General features: G+C 40.4%; 2 protein-coding genes across 2 annotated transcripts; one reads left to right on the top strand and one right to left on the bottom strand.

Moving 5' to 3' along the window:
* Nucleotides 1-922: 922 nt before the first annotated feature.
* On the top strand, nt 923-4,478 carry slc66a3 (solute carrier family 66 member 3; the record flags this gene model as incomplete). The annotated part of the gene is made up of 5 exons (XM_010787751.1): nt 923-1,014; nt 1,129-1,186; nt 1,485-1,605; nt 3,260-3,301; nt 4,099-4,478. Coding segments are annotated over 5 exons (417 nt in total), but the record flags the coding sequence as incomplete, so codon positions are not given.
* A 6,535-nt stretch (nt 4,479-11,013) lies between these two features.
* LOC104959839 (CAP-Gly domain-containing linker protein 3-like) lies at nt 11,014-18,278 on the bottom strand. The gene is made up of 4 exons (XM_010787750.1): nt 18,183-18,278; nt 13,111-13,242; nt 11,797-11,936; nt 11,014-11,112 (listed from the first exon to the last, which is right to left on the bottom strand). Exons 2-4 carry the CDS (start codon nt 13,226-13,228, stop codon nt 11,014-11,016), a joined length of 357 nt encoding a protein of 118 aa, XP_010786052.1. The 5' UTR covers nt 13,229-13,242; nt 18,183-18,278.
* Between the last annotated feature and the right edge of the window lie 20 nt (nt 18,279-18,298).

Here is an 18,298-nt window from a genome sequence, read left to right as displayed (position 1 = left end):
GTTGTCTTGTTTCTTATCTGTCTTATTTGTATTATCATACATTTGACCTCCTTGTTTCTATTGACCTGATCAAATGTTATATTTTGCTGCATGTACCTTTTTAAAGTTCTTACCAAATAATCTGAGGGGAATTTCTTGTTTGTTTTTAACTTGTGATGTGTCATTTTGTAAAGCACTTTGAGCTGCACGTGTTGTATGAAAAGTGCTATATAAATAAATCTTTATTGTTATTATTATTATTATAAGACAAGCAGCAACCTCCAGGCCTAAAACAAAACGTGAAGCCAATGTGGAAGTGCCTTAAACATGCATTATCTCTAATAGACAGGAGGGGGCAACTTCACTGGTTGTAAATAAATCAGATTGTATAGAAGTCTACCAGAAAATGAACCTAGTTCTCACCAGATTTCTTACCTCATTGAAAATGTTCCTAATGAGTTTTTAGTCTCAATTGCTAGGTTCAAGTCTTCTTGAATACATCATGACTTTGAATTATGGTCCCATTTAGAGTTGTATAGAAAATAAAGTTCAGGGTTTAAGGCGTTAATGTATGGTTTGGGTAAGTCTGCCGTTTCTTCTTAGAACTTATCATTTTAAATAGTGTTTTCAATTCATGCAAGTTATGTTGCCTAAAACCCTTGTTCAGCGTTTGGTCAAACTGAGCTCCAACGTCTCGTGTCACTTTTGGTACCGAAAAAGAAAAAAACAAGTTGGAAGAATGTCTATCAGCAGGTCAACAGTAACAAAGGGCACGCCTTCAAAATGGTCCATGACTACGTTCATTTCTTAAACACGGTCTGAGGTAGAAAATATAAGAACGATTTTGAAGCAGAGAATGTAGTTTCTGGTTGAGTTAATGACACGGTAAGAACTGATATTGGTACGCCTTCAAAGGAAATGAAAGCCTGCAGTCCACTGATCATGTGCCTGTTCCATTTCCTCAGATGCCATCCTCCTGCTCCTCATCCTGCACTACAACGGCAGCCTGAAGCAGAGCCTCCTCTACACCTTGCTGTATCCTTTCATCACCTCAAATACAATTGTGTTCCCTCTGTAAACGAAAACCAATGACCCAGTGATGCCTTTTACAGTACGTCACGTGTTATTGCCTTAACATAATGTGTTCAGGTTTGTTGGGGTTTGGAGGCTCCTCACTCTAGAGAAGTGGATCATAGATTCGGCCATGGTAATGAATCATTCTAACGTCAATCATAAGTCACAAAGTAAGCAAAGAGAGGTCATCAGTCAGGAGCAATGAGGTGGAGATTTGGACAGGAAGTTATCCAGACTTCATTTCACCTGATGTGTCAAAGGAAGACACACAGGCTTTATGAATGCCAAATAGCTTTGTTGGTTAGTTTGTCTGGGAGAGCGGCGGTCCTTCAACTGCTTTCTATCTGAAAATAAAAGTTTTCGCAGGCTACACAAAGTGTTTTGAAACTTTAGAAACCATATACTGAGTCTGACCTCCACTCTCTCCACAGAGCCTGTGTACATTCATCAGTGCAGCCAGTAAATTTGCCCAGCTGCTGTGCATGTGGAAGTCTAAGGACGCAGGACAGGTTAGCGCCCTCTCCTGGGCAATGGCTACCTTCACATGTATAGGTGAGTATCACACATTGGACATGAAAACAAAGAAGACCTCCCAGTTCCCAACAGAAGAACAGGGGTAGCCACTTTGAATTAAAGTCCAAACTCACTCCACTTTTAGCTCTGTTTTGTTCTCCACCATTGCCTCAATATTGTGGCTCTATGGCTATTAAATGCTCCAACATCCTCATTTGATCAATTAGAATCAAAGAAAAATGTTTATTATCACTTTTTACTGGTTGAGACTTGTGGCTACCGTACAGAATGTGTTTTTTGTCCGGCAGGTGGAAAGAAAACATCCAAAGTATAAATGTAGTCGTTTGTAACTACACTGTCAATTTATTTCAATAGATTCCCGCAAAAATCAACAAAAGTTAGCACGATTTGTCTAAACAGGGTAACAGGGGCGCTGAGCCCTCTTACTTTCGCTCGTGCCCGCATACAAAAATACTGATTTTCCCTCTGTGATGCCAGAAAACAATATTTCTGTTCGTCAAACTTTATAATTACTCCAAAATATGAAAATGGTGTCAAATAGACCGTCAGGCAGCAGAGACAGCTTTGTTTTTACGGAGCTCCAACGTCCATCTTGTATACTGGCAACATGTTGTCGAGATAATTGATATATCTTTATACAAGATCAGCGCCCTCATACTATATTTTTCTAGAAAAAACCCTGGTAAGCGATAGGTAATGCCTTCAAATCTCCACATTATTACATGTCACTTGTTAGACGCTTTTATCCAAAGCGACTTACATACTCAATACTGTGGACAATCCCCACAGGAGCAATTTGGGGTGAAGTGTCTCAGGGACACAACGACATGCTGACTGCAGTGGGGTTTGAACCTGTGCTCCCCTGATCCGAACACCAACGCTCAACTCCACACGCCTGCCATATATGTAGCACTTTCATTCCTATCTATATTCTAAAGGTTATTACAGTGTTTGATCATATAGAATTCAAAGTCTTATTTATGGAACATTGTAGTTCCAAAAACATGGCAGAATGGGGTTTTCTAGTAATGGCTGTTGACTGTATTTTCAGATTTATGTGGAGATAAAAACATATCCAAAATTCACTCTGTCTACAAAATTACTTAATTTTGAATCTGGCTTTATCTTATGATCAGATCTGTTCTGAATATGTTTGCAGATTGGCACAAACTTAAGACAATGCCTTGTTTACATATACAGGCAGTAAGAGAAAAATAAATACCTTTTTGAACATTAAAGCATGTGAACATGTCACAGTAGTAGAGGCACACAATACAGATATTAACCTGAAAAGTAGCATAATAAGTTCAATTATAAACTTGGCAAGTTTCATGGGGATTTCTAGATACACTTGGAAAATTTAGTTTAGGTTAATTAAGTCTTATATTACCCAGAGTACACTAGGATCCAATTTTCAAAAACGCCAATATCCTCCTGTTATCTGTCTCCCTCATGTTAGCATTTCTAATACATTCAGAAGTGCTTAACGAATTTGAAATGTTCTTCTCCCTACAGGACTGTTAATGTAATGTGTTAGTGCATGAATATGTATTGTGCTTTTTACCCTGCTCCTAATTTCATAAATTTGCAATTCCACACTTCATTAATGAAATATAAGACGCTCTCTTTGATTAATGAGGATGTGATTAACGCGGCCTCCTCTTTGTTTCAGCACGGATTTACACCACCACAGTGACAACTGGAGACATGCAGGGTGAGTCAAACTGAATGACAAATGACTGTGGGGTGTGCAGGGTCCCCACAGATCTCTAGAAACATTTCAGAGGCAACCCTTTTAAAAAGATTTGTTTCCTAAATAACCATCAGCATAGTTTTACATGAACCAAGGATTTATTTTGTTATCTGGTGCTTTGCTATAATTTCTTTTTGTATGTGATTTGACCTTTTAATGCTCGTTGTGCATCTTTGTGGAGTTGTGTTTGGTGTCTGTGGTCATTTGTTAGTTTTCTGGTCTTTTTGTGGGTGTCTTTATGGCTATTTTGCATCTCTTTGTGGTCATTTCTGTTCCCTTTTCGTTTTGCGTCCATTTGTCTTCTTTGCATCTCTGCCTATTGGTCTTGTTCCATCCATCCAATGGCTAAATATTTACATAAAACTGAAGTACTTAATCAGTATTGTTATTCACATCAGTAACGGGTAAGTCAACTAAAATACTGTGAAAGGGAAAAGGCACTTCAAACTAATATATAGGCCAAATGTAAACATTAGTAGTAGCGTAATAAACTATGAGTTTCCAATGTGTTTACACGGCTTTCATTTGAAGAAGTATTCATTTTTGCAGAGAAGGTGGAACCTCTCGTTTTTTTGGTAGAGGAAAAAGGTCAACTTTAAATGAAATATGGTGACCATTGTAAACCCTTTACCACCTGTAACTTGCACATAATCAATTCATTATGACAAAACAATATCATCATGTTAAGTGTGTCTACTTATATTCTTTGCTTAAGTATTTGAAATCTAATAAAAAAAAACGTGTCTCTTTGGTCACAGTTCTGGTGCGGTTTGTCGTCATGACGCTGCTCAACATGTGGGTGCTGCTCACCGTGCTCTACTACCAGAGGCAGCGCAGCATCAGCTCCAAGAAGGAGGACTAAAGCTGGAGGGGGACCCTGAGCCGGACTGTCCTGTAAACCAGTAAAGGCAGCTTTCTTTTTTAAAGTAACCCATCAAATGTGCTTTTTTTACCTCAGTTTTAAACCCACGTATCTTTTTATAACATTTCAGTGACAAAAAAGCCAATCCTTTTTCCTACTGTATGTGACAGAATGTAGTGTTATTAGATAAAGAACATTTTTCTATGCAATATGAGAAATACTGTAATCTGTAAAGCTTTCCTTATCTGAACTATTTTAATAAAACATTACGTTGTGGTCATTTGTCTCACACTTTAAAAACCCAAAGTTATCACACACCTTTACAAAATGATTTATTTTAAAAACAGAAAAATAATCCAAAACCAAAAGGCACATCCATGTCTTTATTGTTGAAGTTATTATTATAGAGCCGTTTGGTAGCAAACATGCAATCTGGATGTAGAGCCCTTAAATACAAAGTGGACAAGGCTGTATAAATAATATAATGTGCACTGTATGGCATGTAAAATATAGACTGTGTATATTCATATGTATAAAACATGCTTCTTGGTTAAAGGAGAGCACTCGGCACACACGCACGCACGCACACACACACACAAATAGTTACTCTCCGCCTGCTATATAAGCCACATACACAACAATGTGCCCAAACTCGAGTTTGGTTACTTTTAATACAAAAATATCAGGACAAAACACTTTTAGAAAAACTTTGAATGGAATAGTGCTGCTCAGTATTTGACTCATGGGATATGATTGCATAACCTTCATTGTTTCTGCTTCTTATGGGTAGATTTACGGAGGCAGATAGTTGCAAACACCCATCAACGGCCCAAAACACTTCCATTAGGAGAAACATGCAGCAGCTTCACAAACGAATCAAATATAAAGAAACATCTTCACCAACATGACAATACATGTTTAGCGCTGAGTAAACGAAACGCTGCAAGAAGCTCAAAACACAATACACTTAAAAGTGAGGCACACAGCTAGTTGGCCTGTTCCATAAGTATTCTGTCGGTATACTAGAAATGAGTAGGTTAGCTTGCTAGCTTACAGCACATCTGCAATAATATCAGGACTCAAGTGATGAAAATGTTAAAATATGCAAATTAAACATTTTAGGTAAGTTTCCAGTGACAGTTGGCCAACTTTATTAACCACCGAACGTCAACAAGCGCTCCCGTCCCAGCTGTGTGCGTCACTTTTTACTGTCCTCGTTTCCGTGGTGTTTTGACATGTGTATGGGCATCTATCATCAAGTTGGTGAAGATTTTTCTTCATTTTTTTTGTGTTTTTATATTTGCAGCGTATTGGTAACTTCAGTGCATTGCTCCTGATGGAGATATGTTGGGTCGTTATAGCCTGTTTGCACCTGTCGGCCCCCGTATAGATTCCCCTAAATCCTAAGAGGTGGAGGCCTGAAAAGGCAAACACATGCAGGTTCACTCAGAGGAGTTGGTGATGAGGGCAGGCTTCAGTCAAGTATATTTGGATAAAGTAATACAATGCCTGCGTGTCGTCTCTGGTAAAGTACATTCAAACAACAAACAATGAGTCGAGCTCGTTTCAGAAAAGCGTTAACGGTGCACCCCTTGAATTCAGTAAACATTAACCCTCATAACTGACAGTGCAGGTTTGAAAGATTACGGGGGTTGTGAGGATCTCATGTCTAATCTAATGCCATCTGTAACGAGCAAGCGGTGATCCAGAGCGAGTCAGAAATCTGAATAAGAGGCACTCAAGGAATTATTTGCTGAATCCTGGGAGGAATATGACACTCCTTCCCCTCACAGCTGCTTTGCTTAAGTACCTTATTCAATTTGTGACCCGTGTGAAGCAGAGTTGTGGGAAGCTACAATCAATAAAAGAGTTTGGATAAGTGAGATCAAGTCTTCCGCCATTACAGAACGAGTGTAGTGTTCCCCCTTTATACCCTTCATATTGTTCATTATACACACGGTTTTTTTTGGCCACAAGAATCCCCAAAGGCGGTGAGGAGTTTTTTCTGTCGGGTCCTTCAGTCAGAAAGTGTCCTTGTGAGGTAAGTGTGTCCCCTTGTCGACTCATAAGAGCTCTTTTGTGTTCTGTGGGAGCTGAACGAGCCACTTCAGCCCTCAGAGACAGTTCATAGGTCTAGTGGAGGGCCCGGGAGGAGCTAATACTCTTACAATATATCCATCATGGTGTAGAGATCGCGGGTGCTCAGGTGAGTTTGATTACCCGCTGGAAATGCCCCGAAAAGAAGTTCAACGGGTAAAAAAAGGGAATGCTGACTGTCACAGGCTGAAGCACGGCGGGTGGCTTGTGGAGATGTGATGGGTTCAGTGTGCTGATCTGCAAACGGAGCTTTGTGTATTCTTCGATTTAGGAGGACACCCCCCACCACCACATCCACGATGCGCTGCAATCTCAAGCGTGGTTAACTGGAGGAAGAGAGAGAAACAGATGTGACATTAGACACAGCAAACACTGATCAGAGGATGACAACATGTCCTCACAGGATAGAAATGACACCCAGTGAAGAATCCTGCACTTAGTTTTGAATTGTTGGTAAGATATATTGAATATACTTGGCGTAGCTAATGACTATCACAATTACATGAATTTCTCTTTTCTCAAACCAAATCAATAACAGATTACAGTGCATGACATTAAGGATTTTGGGAGATGGCCCTGTGGCCCATCTAAGCTAATTTACAGATGGCCCTGAGCCCAATAGAGATTGCCCTGAAAAATGCGCGTGGACGAAATGACGCACAAAGGGTTTGGGGGGCCTCCCCCTAGAACATTTAGATTTTTGCAGGTCTTAGATGCTGTCTGGTGCATTCTCTAGACTGAATTATAAGATGAACCACCACAATATTACAATTTCAATTGTATTCTTCATTTCACTTGTTTGTGTTTGCTCCCTTGCATGCCCTGCATAGCTATAAGAAATACTTAAGTTGTTGGTCAAGACACTTTCCATCTGATGAAGGCAAATGCCTTCCCAGATGTAAAAAAGTAGAAAACATTACATTCAGTTATAACTGCCAAAACAAACATTATTTACGCTATTATGGCCCCTGTTAAAAATGTTTGTAATGTTATCTACTGTAAATTGGTCGAAGGAATGCCTCCTCGTCCAGAAGCTGACCGAGCAGCCGAGTGCATCCGCGAAGCACACACAATGGCGACGTCAGAGTTCCCGTTAGCAAGCAAATCTAAATCTCTTCGGTCAAAATGTCCGGTCAAAATAATTTCCCTTTAGCGCAATACCGCTTCAGTTGCGCCACTTATGTGACAGACAAGAAGAGTATGTGACAGACAAGAGTAGTCAATTCTAATGTGTAACACTTAATGTGGAGAAAGAGATGTCCTGTATGGGTTGATTGTGCGTTGATCTGTTGCTAATGCCTCGGGGTTCCGNTGTAATCATCTCGCGACCCCCGTCTTATCTGTCAGACAGAAACCATTATTTATTTTTATTATCATACATTTGACCTCCTTGTGTCTATTGACCTGATAATTTATCAGGTCAATAGACACAAGGAGGTCAAATGTATGATAATAAAAATAAATAATGGTTTCTGTCTGACAGATAAGACGGGGGTCGCGAGATGATTACAAAATAAAAATTGAAAAAAATATGATTTTTTTTAAATCAATTTTCTTTTTAAATTATTATTAATAATGTGTGCATTGACCTTTTTCATCGGCAGACTAGCCATCTGTATAATTTGCCCGCAGCGAGGCTCCCCCCGTTGACAATCCACGAGCGCAGTGTTTCAAACTTTTTCATACCAAGGACCACTTAACCAATAAAAAAACACTCACAGACCATCTAACTCCACAAATATCCAAAAACAATAAGCCTGCTTACCACTCCAACAGTACATAACAGCCTAATAATGACAGCTTAACCTTCTCTACATCGCCTCGTTCACACAGTAAATCAACAATACAAATACAACTACAGATTATATAAGCATTTAGTTCAAATGCGATTAAAACGCTCTCAGGTTTTACACCTCTTATGAAATGTAGACTACATTTATTACAGAGTTTATGTCCGAGCCAACAGACTCTCAGATCGTTGGCTACTGAGAGATATGCAAAATACACTGCATAGTACGACAAAAACCTCCGCTGTGGATTTTCAAAACAAAATACAGTAAAACTATGGTCGCAGGCCCAAGTTTAACTCTCTGAGGCCTGCATGGTCTGCCTACAAAACAAAAATAAAAAACGTTTTTGACAAGCCCCAACAACAGCCTCTGATCAACAACAGAACTTCCTGCAATGCTTCATCGGATGCATATATTAGATAATAATCTCTATCTCACTCCCAACACATCTAAATCTACTTTCAGCATGGATAAATGTTCATAAAATACATCCACTGTTTGTTCTATATGCTTNGCAAAGGTGCTAGTCCACAATACATACGATCGTCGTTGTGTTCTCAATTGAGTCAATATTTTTGATCCAATTACTAATTCTCCATAGACTCAAATAAAACAATTCAAAGTCGAATAAGACAAATGTCCAAGACAGTAGTTGTAATTAAATTATACTAAACAATTTTTGTAACAACAAAGAAAAAATACACTTATAATACATAAATTTAATTTTTATTTTTTCGTTACAATCAAAACAAAGTGTTTAAACAAATTTCAATGCAAATTGTGAATAAAAGGAACAGTTTTTCTTGGCAATTATGGTAGCAATTTTTCCTTGGGCCTAGCTTATTCGTACACAGCTATTATCCTCATCATCTATGTCAAATTTTGTGAATTGCAGGCTCTATTAGCTAATTAGCAAAGTTAATTAGGCTATTCTAATTAGCTAATAGTTTAATCAGCAAACAAGTCGGTATTAGAGATGCCACGAGCATGGTCATGGGACCATGACGGAGGACACAAGGGTTCCACTACGTCTCTGGTCGACGACCCAAACCGTGCGGTCGAAGAAAGGAACCCGACGACTGGGATTGGAAGCGGCCGCGACCTGATTGTACTCCCGAGACGTCGACTAGCGACGGATGAAACTGCAGGGGGGTCGACTAGACCCACCGACCGACGTCCGGAGGGTCGTTACCTCCCATTCTCGCCTGGACGTCGGTACCTCACTCACCACCTCCAGTTGCGTCGTCAGCCATCCGTCCCTTTTGAAAGATAAATGTATTGGTTGATTTTCACGTTAATCCCGGAGTATGTGAAATGACACCTTATTGTATGTCAACAACCGAGTCAATAATCCACTAGGTTGACATGAATGTAAACAGACACGTGGACGGGGTTACCGAGCTGCTAGAAAGACAGTCGAACCTGGTGCATTCCTCCGTCTGAATGTGGTGCACTTTTGCTAAATGTTTAGACAAATTGCTCGTGTTACCGCCCTTATATGATAAACTGTTATTGCACTTTTGGTAACGAGCATTGTCCACATCGAGACGGCTAAAGTTTAACCACACCTCGGAGCGCGTTCTCTCCGCCATCTCCTGCGTGTGTGTGTAAACTGCCCCGCCCCCTCGCAAGCAGGCGGGGGAGAGATCTCTCGTCTGAATTGGGAAGATCGAAAATACATTATAGACGCATTTTGTAGTCATATTGCATATTAGAAACGGAGTTGGCGACACTAAGACTGCGATATAATGTTTATGTAGCAATAATACATATGACATATGTTTTAAATGTCTCCTGTACCCATAAAAAAGAGCGATAACTTTGGAGTTTAACAGGGTGTAGAACACATGTGATGACGTCACCAACGAATCGACGACTGAATTAGTTGCCAACTAATTTGGTAATCGATTTTAATCGATTAAGTCGATTAGTTGTTGCACCCCTAGTAGAGATACACTCAGTTTGCGGTCTATGAGTGGAAGAGCAGTTGATGATTGTTCTGAAAGTTTGCGTACATTTCAGTTGTTGCTCTCAAATAAATCATACATTGTTACAGATATGTGGAATGACTAATTAAAGAGCCAGCCAGACAAAGACTGTGTGCTTTTTAATTAGTAAACAACGTGTCTGTAATAATGTATGATTTATGTGAGAGTAACTGAAATTAAAGCATGCACCCATCACACCAATAACAATTCATTATTTTCAGTAAAATGTGTATTTTGAACATACACACAAAAATAACGTACATTTTTATTACCATATAGAGAAGGGAAGTGAGATCTGATCACAAGTGGAGATCCATACCAGGTAAAGAAAATGACGTACGTTCACTCGTTACTGCAGTTAATGCCATAATTGGCCAGAATAGCCAGAAAAAAACTTTTGGCTTGCATACTGCGAAATGTGACCGGATGTAGTCGGATTTCATGGCACTTTCCGCATACTGTATTTGACATTCCATGTATCGACACCAGAGGTCGCGTTAACCGAATATTTTCTGAAATCTGAAAGCAGTCCGTCATTTTGACGGATTAGAACAAACTCAGAACAGCGCCAAAGCTTCCCGGCAACGAGGCTCCGGTGTTATGCATGCCCTCCAAAAAGGAAATGATATTGTTTCCAAACCTAACTTTGCCGTACAAATCATTGAAATGTTGTCCCCCCCATTGACAGTTAACGAGCGTGCTCTCCCCCTCCGTCAGAGTTGTGTTCAGACCGACGGGTAATAATGGATTTTGACAGACATTTTTAGATCCTATCCGTCAAAATGACGGGCAGCGAAAAACTCTAGTGCAACCTCTAATTGGCACATACTAAATATTTGTTCCTGGCATACTAAATGGTTTTGTTGTGAACATTAAGTTAGTGATACAAGATTCTGTTGTTTGTACACTTTAACAGCCCAGCTGAGAGTGTCAGTACTAACCGATGCCCTGGGCCCCGGCCTTGCAGCAGTAGTGCAGGAGGCTCATATCCGTAAGACCGTCTCGATCATTCACACCGCAGCCTCTCTTTAGGATCTGTGCAAAGACAAGAAGTGCAGTGTGTCAGTGGGACTGCTAGTGTCACTGTGCACAAGTATTACATAATAGTCTATGAAATTAAACTCCAGGGCACTGATCTGATGAATGACAAGCAAGCTGTTTCTCTTTTAACTCTACTCATCCTTAAATGTGGGCGAGAATTGTTGGGCTTGAAATGAGGCATGTATTTCTCAAGGGTAGCAGTTATTAAGTGAGACAGGGAGAAAATTATCTTCAGTTTTACTATTGAGACAACTGCTTCCCTGCCCAATTTACTGCATTGCAGCTATTTTGTGTAACTCTGCGTGGAGGTGCTTCAGGGGTTGGTTGGCAAAAGTGAATTTTGTTTTGAGATATTCTGTTGCTTTCAGTTATCAAATGTGTGTATTTGGGAGGTGTGGCGCAGTGGATAGAGCCTTGGTATGGGGATCAGGGGGTCACAGGTTCAAACCCCACTGCAGTCAGCATGTCGTTGTGTCCCTGGGCGAGACACTTCACCCCAAATTGCTCATGTGGGGATTGCCCACAGTATTGAGTATGTAAGTCGTTTTGGATAAAAGCGTCTAACAAGTGACATGTAATGTATTTAGCATTGCTTTTTATTGACATGTGACTGATTCAATGAGTAGTAGTTTGTATACCTAGAGCACATAGACAGTGAAAAATGCTGGATGGCGTCACCTCATTGCCGATGAGGTCAATGTTCTTCTGGACCTGGGGCACCCACTGCCTGAGGACAGCGAACAGCTCTGGTATGGTGGTGCTGGGATCCAGGAGAACCTCTCTGCACTGCGGCTCACTCGGGTCAAAGAAGGAGAACTCTGCAGGTGGTGAGATAACAGAAAACAACAGATTAACTCAAATGCAACTCAAGTGAACTTTGGACCTGGGAACCTAAAGCTTTTTGATCCTTTCTCACCAGTGTGTGCATGTGAACAGAGCCTTGAGACTCTGCAGCACAGACATACATTAACTTTCTGCAGCACACTATTCAATCGATTCAATCAAATTAGTAATCTTGGGAAATGCCCTTGCTGTGCTGCAGAGAATGCAATCAGATGTGACAGCGGATAGCCTGCCGTGAACCAAATGAAGCATTACCGAGCACGACGGAAGATGGAAACAAATGGGCTTGGCCTTTCACAGTGAATGCCAAAGCTTATCATGTAACCTGGTTCAAACCTGCTGCCTTTGCTTAACCGACTGCATTCCATTTAAGACTACATTATCATTTGTGATATTCTGGTCTACATTACATTCAAACGGATATCCCCTTTACCTGTTTTGGATTATATAAATCATATGTGAAGCTGTATGCTCTCTGTGAAGCCCACTGAGCAGCATGAGAATACAAACGTATTTACAATTTGAAAATGTAATAGTTTACAGAATCAATCTGTAAGAAATGTGTCATTACTTTGTGTTTAACTTTCACATTATAAAAAATGATCAGCAAGAAATGAATCCCTGTCACCCTTCACTGGAGTCAGTGGCCAGCACAGTTATTGAGTGCAGTCTCAGGACTTAATTAGGTGCTGTCTGCAGGGGAATTACCATCATCATCATCATCATCATTGATTATTTCTACTTAAATGTTGATTAGTCCCACCTAGTGGGGCATTGATGAAGATCAACAATCGTGACTCATTGATAGTTTTGAATGTTTTCAGCTGATCATTTTCTTTATCTGCATGATTATAAGTCATCGAGGTGTTCATTGCAGTGAGGGTTTGAACCTAAACTCCACTCAAAAGGAAGGCAAACAGTTTTGTGGCCACAGGGAAAGTGTTACTCTGCAAATAGTCATAATATTAGTGTAGTCTAATATTTATTTGCAACCATACAGGAATAACAATTTGTACACAAAATGAATAGACATGCAGAGAGATAAAAGCTTTAATGTGCATTTAAAATTTGAATTTCAATGTTATGAATGAAACTGTGAACGGTCTGTTGCAGCCCTAACTGAATGTGTGCATGTGTGTGGAGGCTCACCGCAGTCACTGGGCATGGGTGCAGAAGCCACCTGATGGATAATGGGCCGCTGATGGGAGGAGGCCCAGTCCCGCAGAGCGTCTCCCTCAACAGGCTTTGAAACATCCTCCTTTGTCATCTCCCCCTCAGGGCCTGGGACAAGAACACAATCAGGAGACTTATTCTGAGGACTCCAGGAGCTCTCACTTTACCGCAGCAGTGAGACCTGGTTTTAAGAGACATGACTTAATTGAAGATTTGAGTTGATCTGCCACCATCTTACTAAAACCGTCAGACTCTAAATGTTCCCTTTTTTAATTAAATCAGAAAATTGGGACTGATTAAATCTCAAGTGGAATATGCTAGTCAGACACAAACACCCAGGCAGTAAAATAGCACAGCATTATTAGGCTTAATATTGTTATTTAGTGTGACAGTCTTTTCATCTTCCTGAAGTATATTGCAGAATATAAATACATTTAAAAATAACTATAACCCACGCTACTGGAAAAGTAGTACAGCCAATGATATTGTAATATGAGCAATATGTGTGTTCTTTACACAAGGTCAAATGTGATCATGTGTGGTATGGTAAATGCATGAGGCTTTAAAGGCAAGTTTGCTCTATCAAACCAAAACCATTTGATAATTCGGCCTAAGAATTATAAACACAGAAAGTCTGAATCTTAAAAGAAAATGTGTCAATTGAAAAAAGTGATTGATGATTTAGTGAAGATTGTTGTTTGCCTAAAGACATACGAAGTATATAGTCAAATGAAGATATACTTATGTACTAGCCTAATCTTAGAAACACTTACACTGTAAAGGGCTGGGGAAAGGATAGAAAACATATGGAGGTTGAACTACAGAACGCATGAACACACAAGCACACACACCTAAGCCTGGCAAGGAAACACTGAGCCTCAAAGCTTCTAAACCAACCAACACTCATCACAGCCATCTTCTCCTTTCTCCTCTTTCTGGTTGATCTCCATGAGAGCTTTCCAGTGCAGCTAAACTCAAATCAAGAGACACACACTGGACCCCTAGAACATCTAACCAAGCTGCTTCTCAAAATACCAGTAGTCCTCTCCTCCACCCCTCTGAATAGGCCCTCCTGTTGTTCCCCTCACTCCCAGGTCCAGGGGCTATTTGCAGCTAGTTCTCACTTCTGACTCTCCCCGTCTGGAATGTCCCTCTCACTTTCCAGTCGTGTGCTCTGCTGACCGCACCACCACTTCATCTGATTAGTCAACCATAAGACCCCCGATGCAGAGAATGTGTCTGTGGGGTGACAGGGCAAACAAACACAGCATGAAAGAGCAGCAAAGTGGTGCTCGTGATTAGGGTGGATGTCCTCCACCGTAAAGGCCAGTGTCCAATCCCTCTTGACAGCAAGCGTTCATCATATGAAAGCACGCATTGGCCCAACTCACTGAATCTGTGTCAGCTCCAAAGGAGAGGTGTAGCTGAATCTCACTGTGACCTTTCAAAAAGACATTTATTTAATTTTTGAGTTATCATTATATCCTAATACATTATTTATTTTAGCCATATGGGAAATGTTTTAGAATAAATTATTTGTATGCAGTTAAATCCCATTGTGAAAATGAGAAATCACTCAGCTTTAATGTTTAATGGATTACAAAAGTAAGGATTCCCTTGTGGACTAAACCATTTATTTTCCAAGTACAATTGCTTTGTGAGGACTGGCTTCAGCAACAAGAGGTATAGATCATAACAGCAGAACATCTCATGAATGCCACATAAACCAATACAGACTGTGTCTCATGATGCTGGGCCAATCCAGGCCCTAGTGGTCCTTTGGGTCTTGCACGTGGCAGTGAAAAGTTTGTAAGTAAGAAAATAAAAGCCCATCCTTGAACCGACAGCCTCAAGCGTAAAGGCTTTATTGAACACCTCATGGAGAAGCACATGCACTTACTAGGTGTTTTCCATTTCACCTTATGAAATAAAGGACTGTAGATAGGGTATATGCAGGAATCCTGAAGTCAAATGTAATACCTTTTAAGACCCTTTCCATACATTTTGAGACCTCATCGCCACTTTGAGTTCTAACCGGTTACATTGGCGACACACTTTACCTCACATTTACTATATACAGTATTGATTGTCCTTCCTCCTTATCTGCCAACCATTTGGACGCAAACTTGCATTTCCCCATAGCGATGTTTAGCAACCGGCGTAAACGGACCTTCACGCGCTGTCAAGCAGTGAGCGTGCGATGTCCTGTTCAGATGACGTCAAATCCAACGGGATGCCATAAATAAACTACACAGAATCACACTACACACCTACGCAATGATTACATTCAGGCAGGCTGTAGAATACAACCTCTTTGGACAATTTATATACTTATTGGAAACAAGCTACAAAATGTAATACATTGGAAAATGCCCTTTAATAGCCTTAATTTTCGCTAAATTGATTTATCAACTTTTAATACTTTTTAAGACCCCGCGGACACCCTGGTAGAAGGGTGTTGGAAGAGGTGTGGGAACAGTATTTTGGCAACTCGGCTAATTTTCTGAAATACGGTCTCCATATCTCTAAACCACATAGTTTAGACGTTTACTATTTGACACATCACAGCATACACCAAAGCTAAACAAATAGAGAAACAGCATGGTACTAATTGTGATTATTTCTAATACCTGAGCGGATCCCCGTCAAATCGAAAACATAAATTGCACTTTAAAGAGGCCGTAATGCTTTTGAGGGTTTCCCCTCTCCTGTAGTGTGTTAAATAGGTTTTTGTGCATGTTGATGGTCTCCAAAGGCTAAAATTCCAAAGTTCCCTCCAGAGGGAGTTTCTTTCCCAGACACTCCTCCCTGCCTGAAACACCTCCATCTAATTTGTTTACTTCAATAACATTGTGACATCACTATGTAACACTCAAGCTTCTATTGTCTAGCGCTCCAACTCATTGAACATGATATATCGGCTAAAGGGTGGGACATCTCTAAGCGGTCGACCAGTCACAACAGAGCCAGCCAGCTAACCAATCAGATCAGACTGGGCTCTGGTTTCAGACAGAGTGTGAAAAGAGATGCTATTTTGAATCATTTATTCAGCACCAACTTATAGATTTGTTGTGATGCATCTCTGAGGTCACTAACTGTCTAGAAATTAGGACATTGCAGTGTGAATTGGAACAATGGCCCACTTTACCCATAAGCCTCTCTTTGTTTGTCTGACCCATGATATCACCCTGCTCCCATCCTTGCAGCTAACAAAGCAACCATACTCCTGTCACATATTTGACTGATAGTTTAGAGCACATGTGTCAAACTCAAGGCCCGGGGGGCAAATCCGGCCCGTGGTGGATTTAATTTCGGCCCGCAGGATCATTTCGAATGACTATTAGATCTGGCCCGCCGGTATATTGCACGCACACCTTCACTCAATCCTGAGGATTTCCTCAGCTCAGAGCCTGAGCCCAAACTTGATGAACTTGCACCCAAGATGAGATGAGAAGTATCTGGCTTGAACTAGCATCACAGAGCAGCAAACTGAGTTTCAATGTTTCCTTCTGCACTTTTTTTCTTGCGACAACAGGGCATGTTTGTTTTTTTCTTTGAGGGAAATAGTTTTTTGAAGCTGTTGTTGGCCTGTGGAAAAATGTAATCATAAGAAATGAATCAAAGTTGCAGATAGATCCATAAGAAATTAATGCAACTGATTAATTAATGTTTAATGTTGTTTTTATAGGCAATCATTTAAGCTTTGTTAGTTCCAGGTTTAATATGTGCAATAAGTTCATTTCAATACGTTTTGCAATAAACATTGAACCAGTCCGGCCCTCGAATAGTACAGATTTTTTTATGTTGGCCAACTGTGTATTTGAGTTTGACACCCCTGAGCAATGTGGCACCCATCGCTATTTCACTGCTTAACCATCCAACTGTGTGTGTGTGTGTCAATCATTTAAATTCCACGTTAAACCAACAATCATTACAACAACGTTTTTGGAAGAATTTGGGTAGTGAACCAGGATTCTCTCAGAATGATAGTTTAAAAAAACCAATGAGGCTACTTAGGTAAAATATATGAAAAATTGTGATTTTGTTTTTGTTTGGAGAGGATAACGTTTGTAAAATAAGCCTTTTTGAAAGCCGACATTGGACTTGTCACTGAGCCAGCATGCACAATAACAGAACCCTGGAACCAACTCTCTAAAATGGAATGCATTCAGTTTCTATGTCATCAGTTACACCTGTGAAACTACCTGGTATGACGTTGAATAATGTCTATTGAATATCAGAACCACAGAGCCCCTAGACACAAATGGACTATCAACACAGGTGTTTCCACTTGGCATAATGAAGCCCCCCCCTGCCATTTGAACTTGTACTTAGTGACATCCTACAGTTCCCAGCATAGCTCCAGCCCACCTGAGGGGCGGTCTAATCAAACACAATATTGAAAACACCTGTGTGCATCCCACTAATGCACTGCCAACAACAATCTTATTAGCTAATAGTTATACAAATATAATCTTAAGTATATTACGTTTATCTAACTGCTTATTAAAACCTTTAACCAGGGTGTTTTAGGTATCCACCTATGATGCAGCGTATGATACAGGTAGCCATACTAAATGATTAGTTAAGCTAACTTACTTACTACTTGCTGGTCTCACAGGTGAGCAGCACCTGAAGCTTACCAAATGTCTCAACACTTATTTAGCCTATTTCCCCTCAAGTTTGGCTTTTAATACATTTTATTTATCCTGTCATTAGCTGAGAGGAAGGTGTTAGCTGGCTAGCTTATGTTCAACACCCTGCTCGTACTTGGACAGCTACACTTTCGTGGTATTTGTTTTAGTGCATGTGTGCTACATATTAGCACTTAGCGGCTACGTCTTTAATGCTCGTGCGTTTTGGAATAAGTTGCCCAATGGAATAAAGTGCATTCTGTCTCCTGTCCACTCACGTTAGCTGCACAGAGGTAATGCTGTCTAGCATCAATACTGTGTCAGGCATTCTACCAGCTTAAAATGCCATTTACTACTAGAAATAGAAACACATGTGACGTTCAGCTTACGGATAACAAAAGAGATTAACATTACCTTGACCTTGCTGCTCTTTTTAATTCCCTCATGGGGAAAATCATCAGAAAGTGAGTACCGGAATTAATTTCCGTAATATGCCCAGTGTGTGTCCTGCAAAGCTGAGGCACATCCTG

This window comes from Notothenia coriiceps, unplaced genomic scaffold (genome assembly GCF_000735185.1).
Source record: "Notothenia coriiceps isolate Sejong01 unplaced genomic scaffold, NC01 NC01_scaffold00031140, whole genome shotgun sequence".
Classification (NCBI taxonomy): domain Eukaryota; kingdom Metazoa; phylum Chordata; class Actinopteri; order Perciformes; family Nototheniidae; genus Notothenia; species Notothenia coriiceps.
Note: the sequence above shows the minus strand (reverse complement) of the source record. Positions and strands in the feature narration are given on the sequence as shown.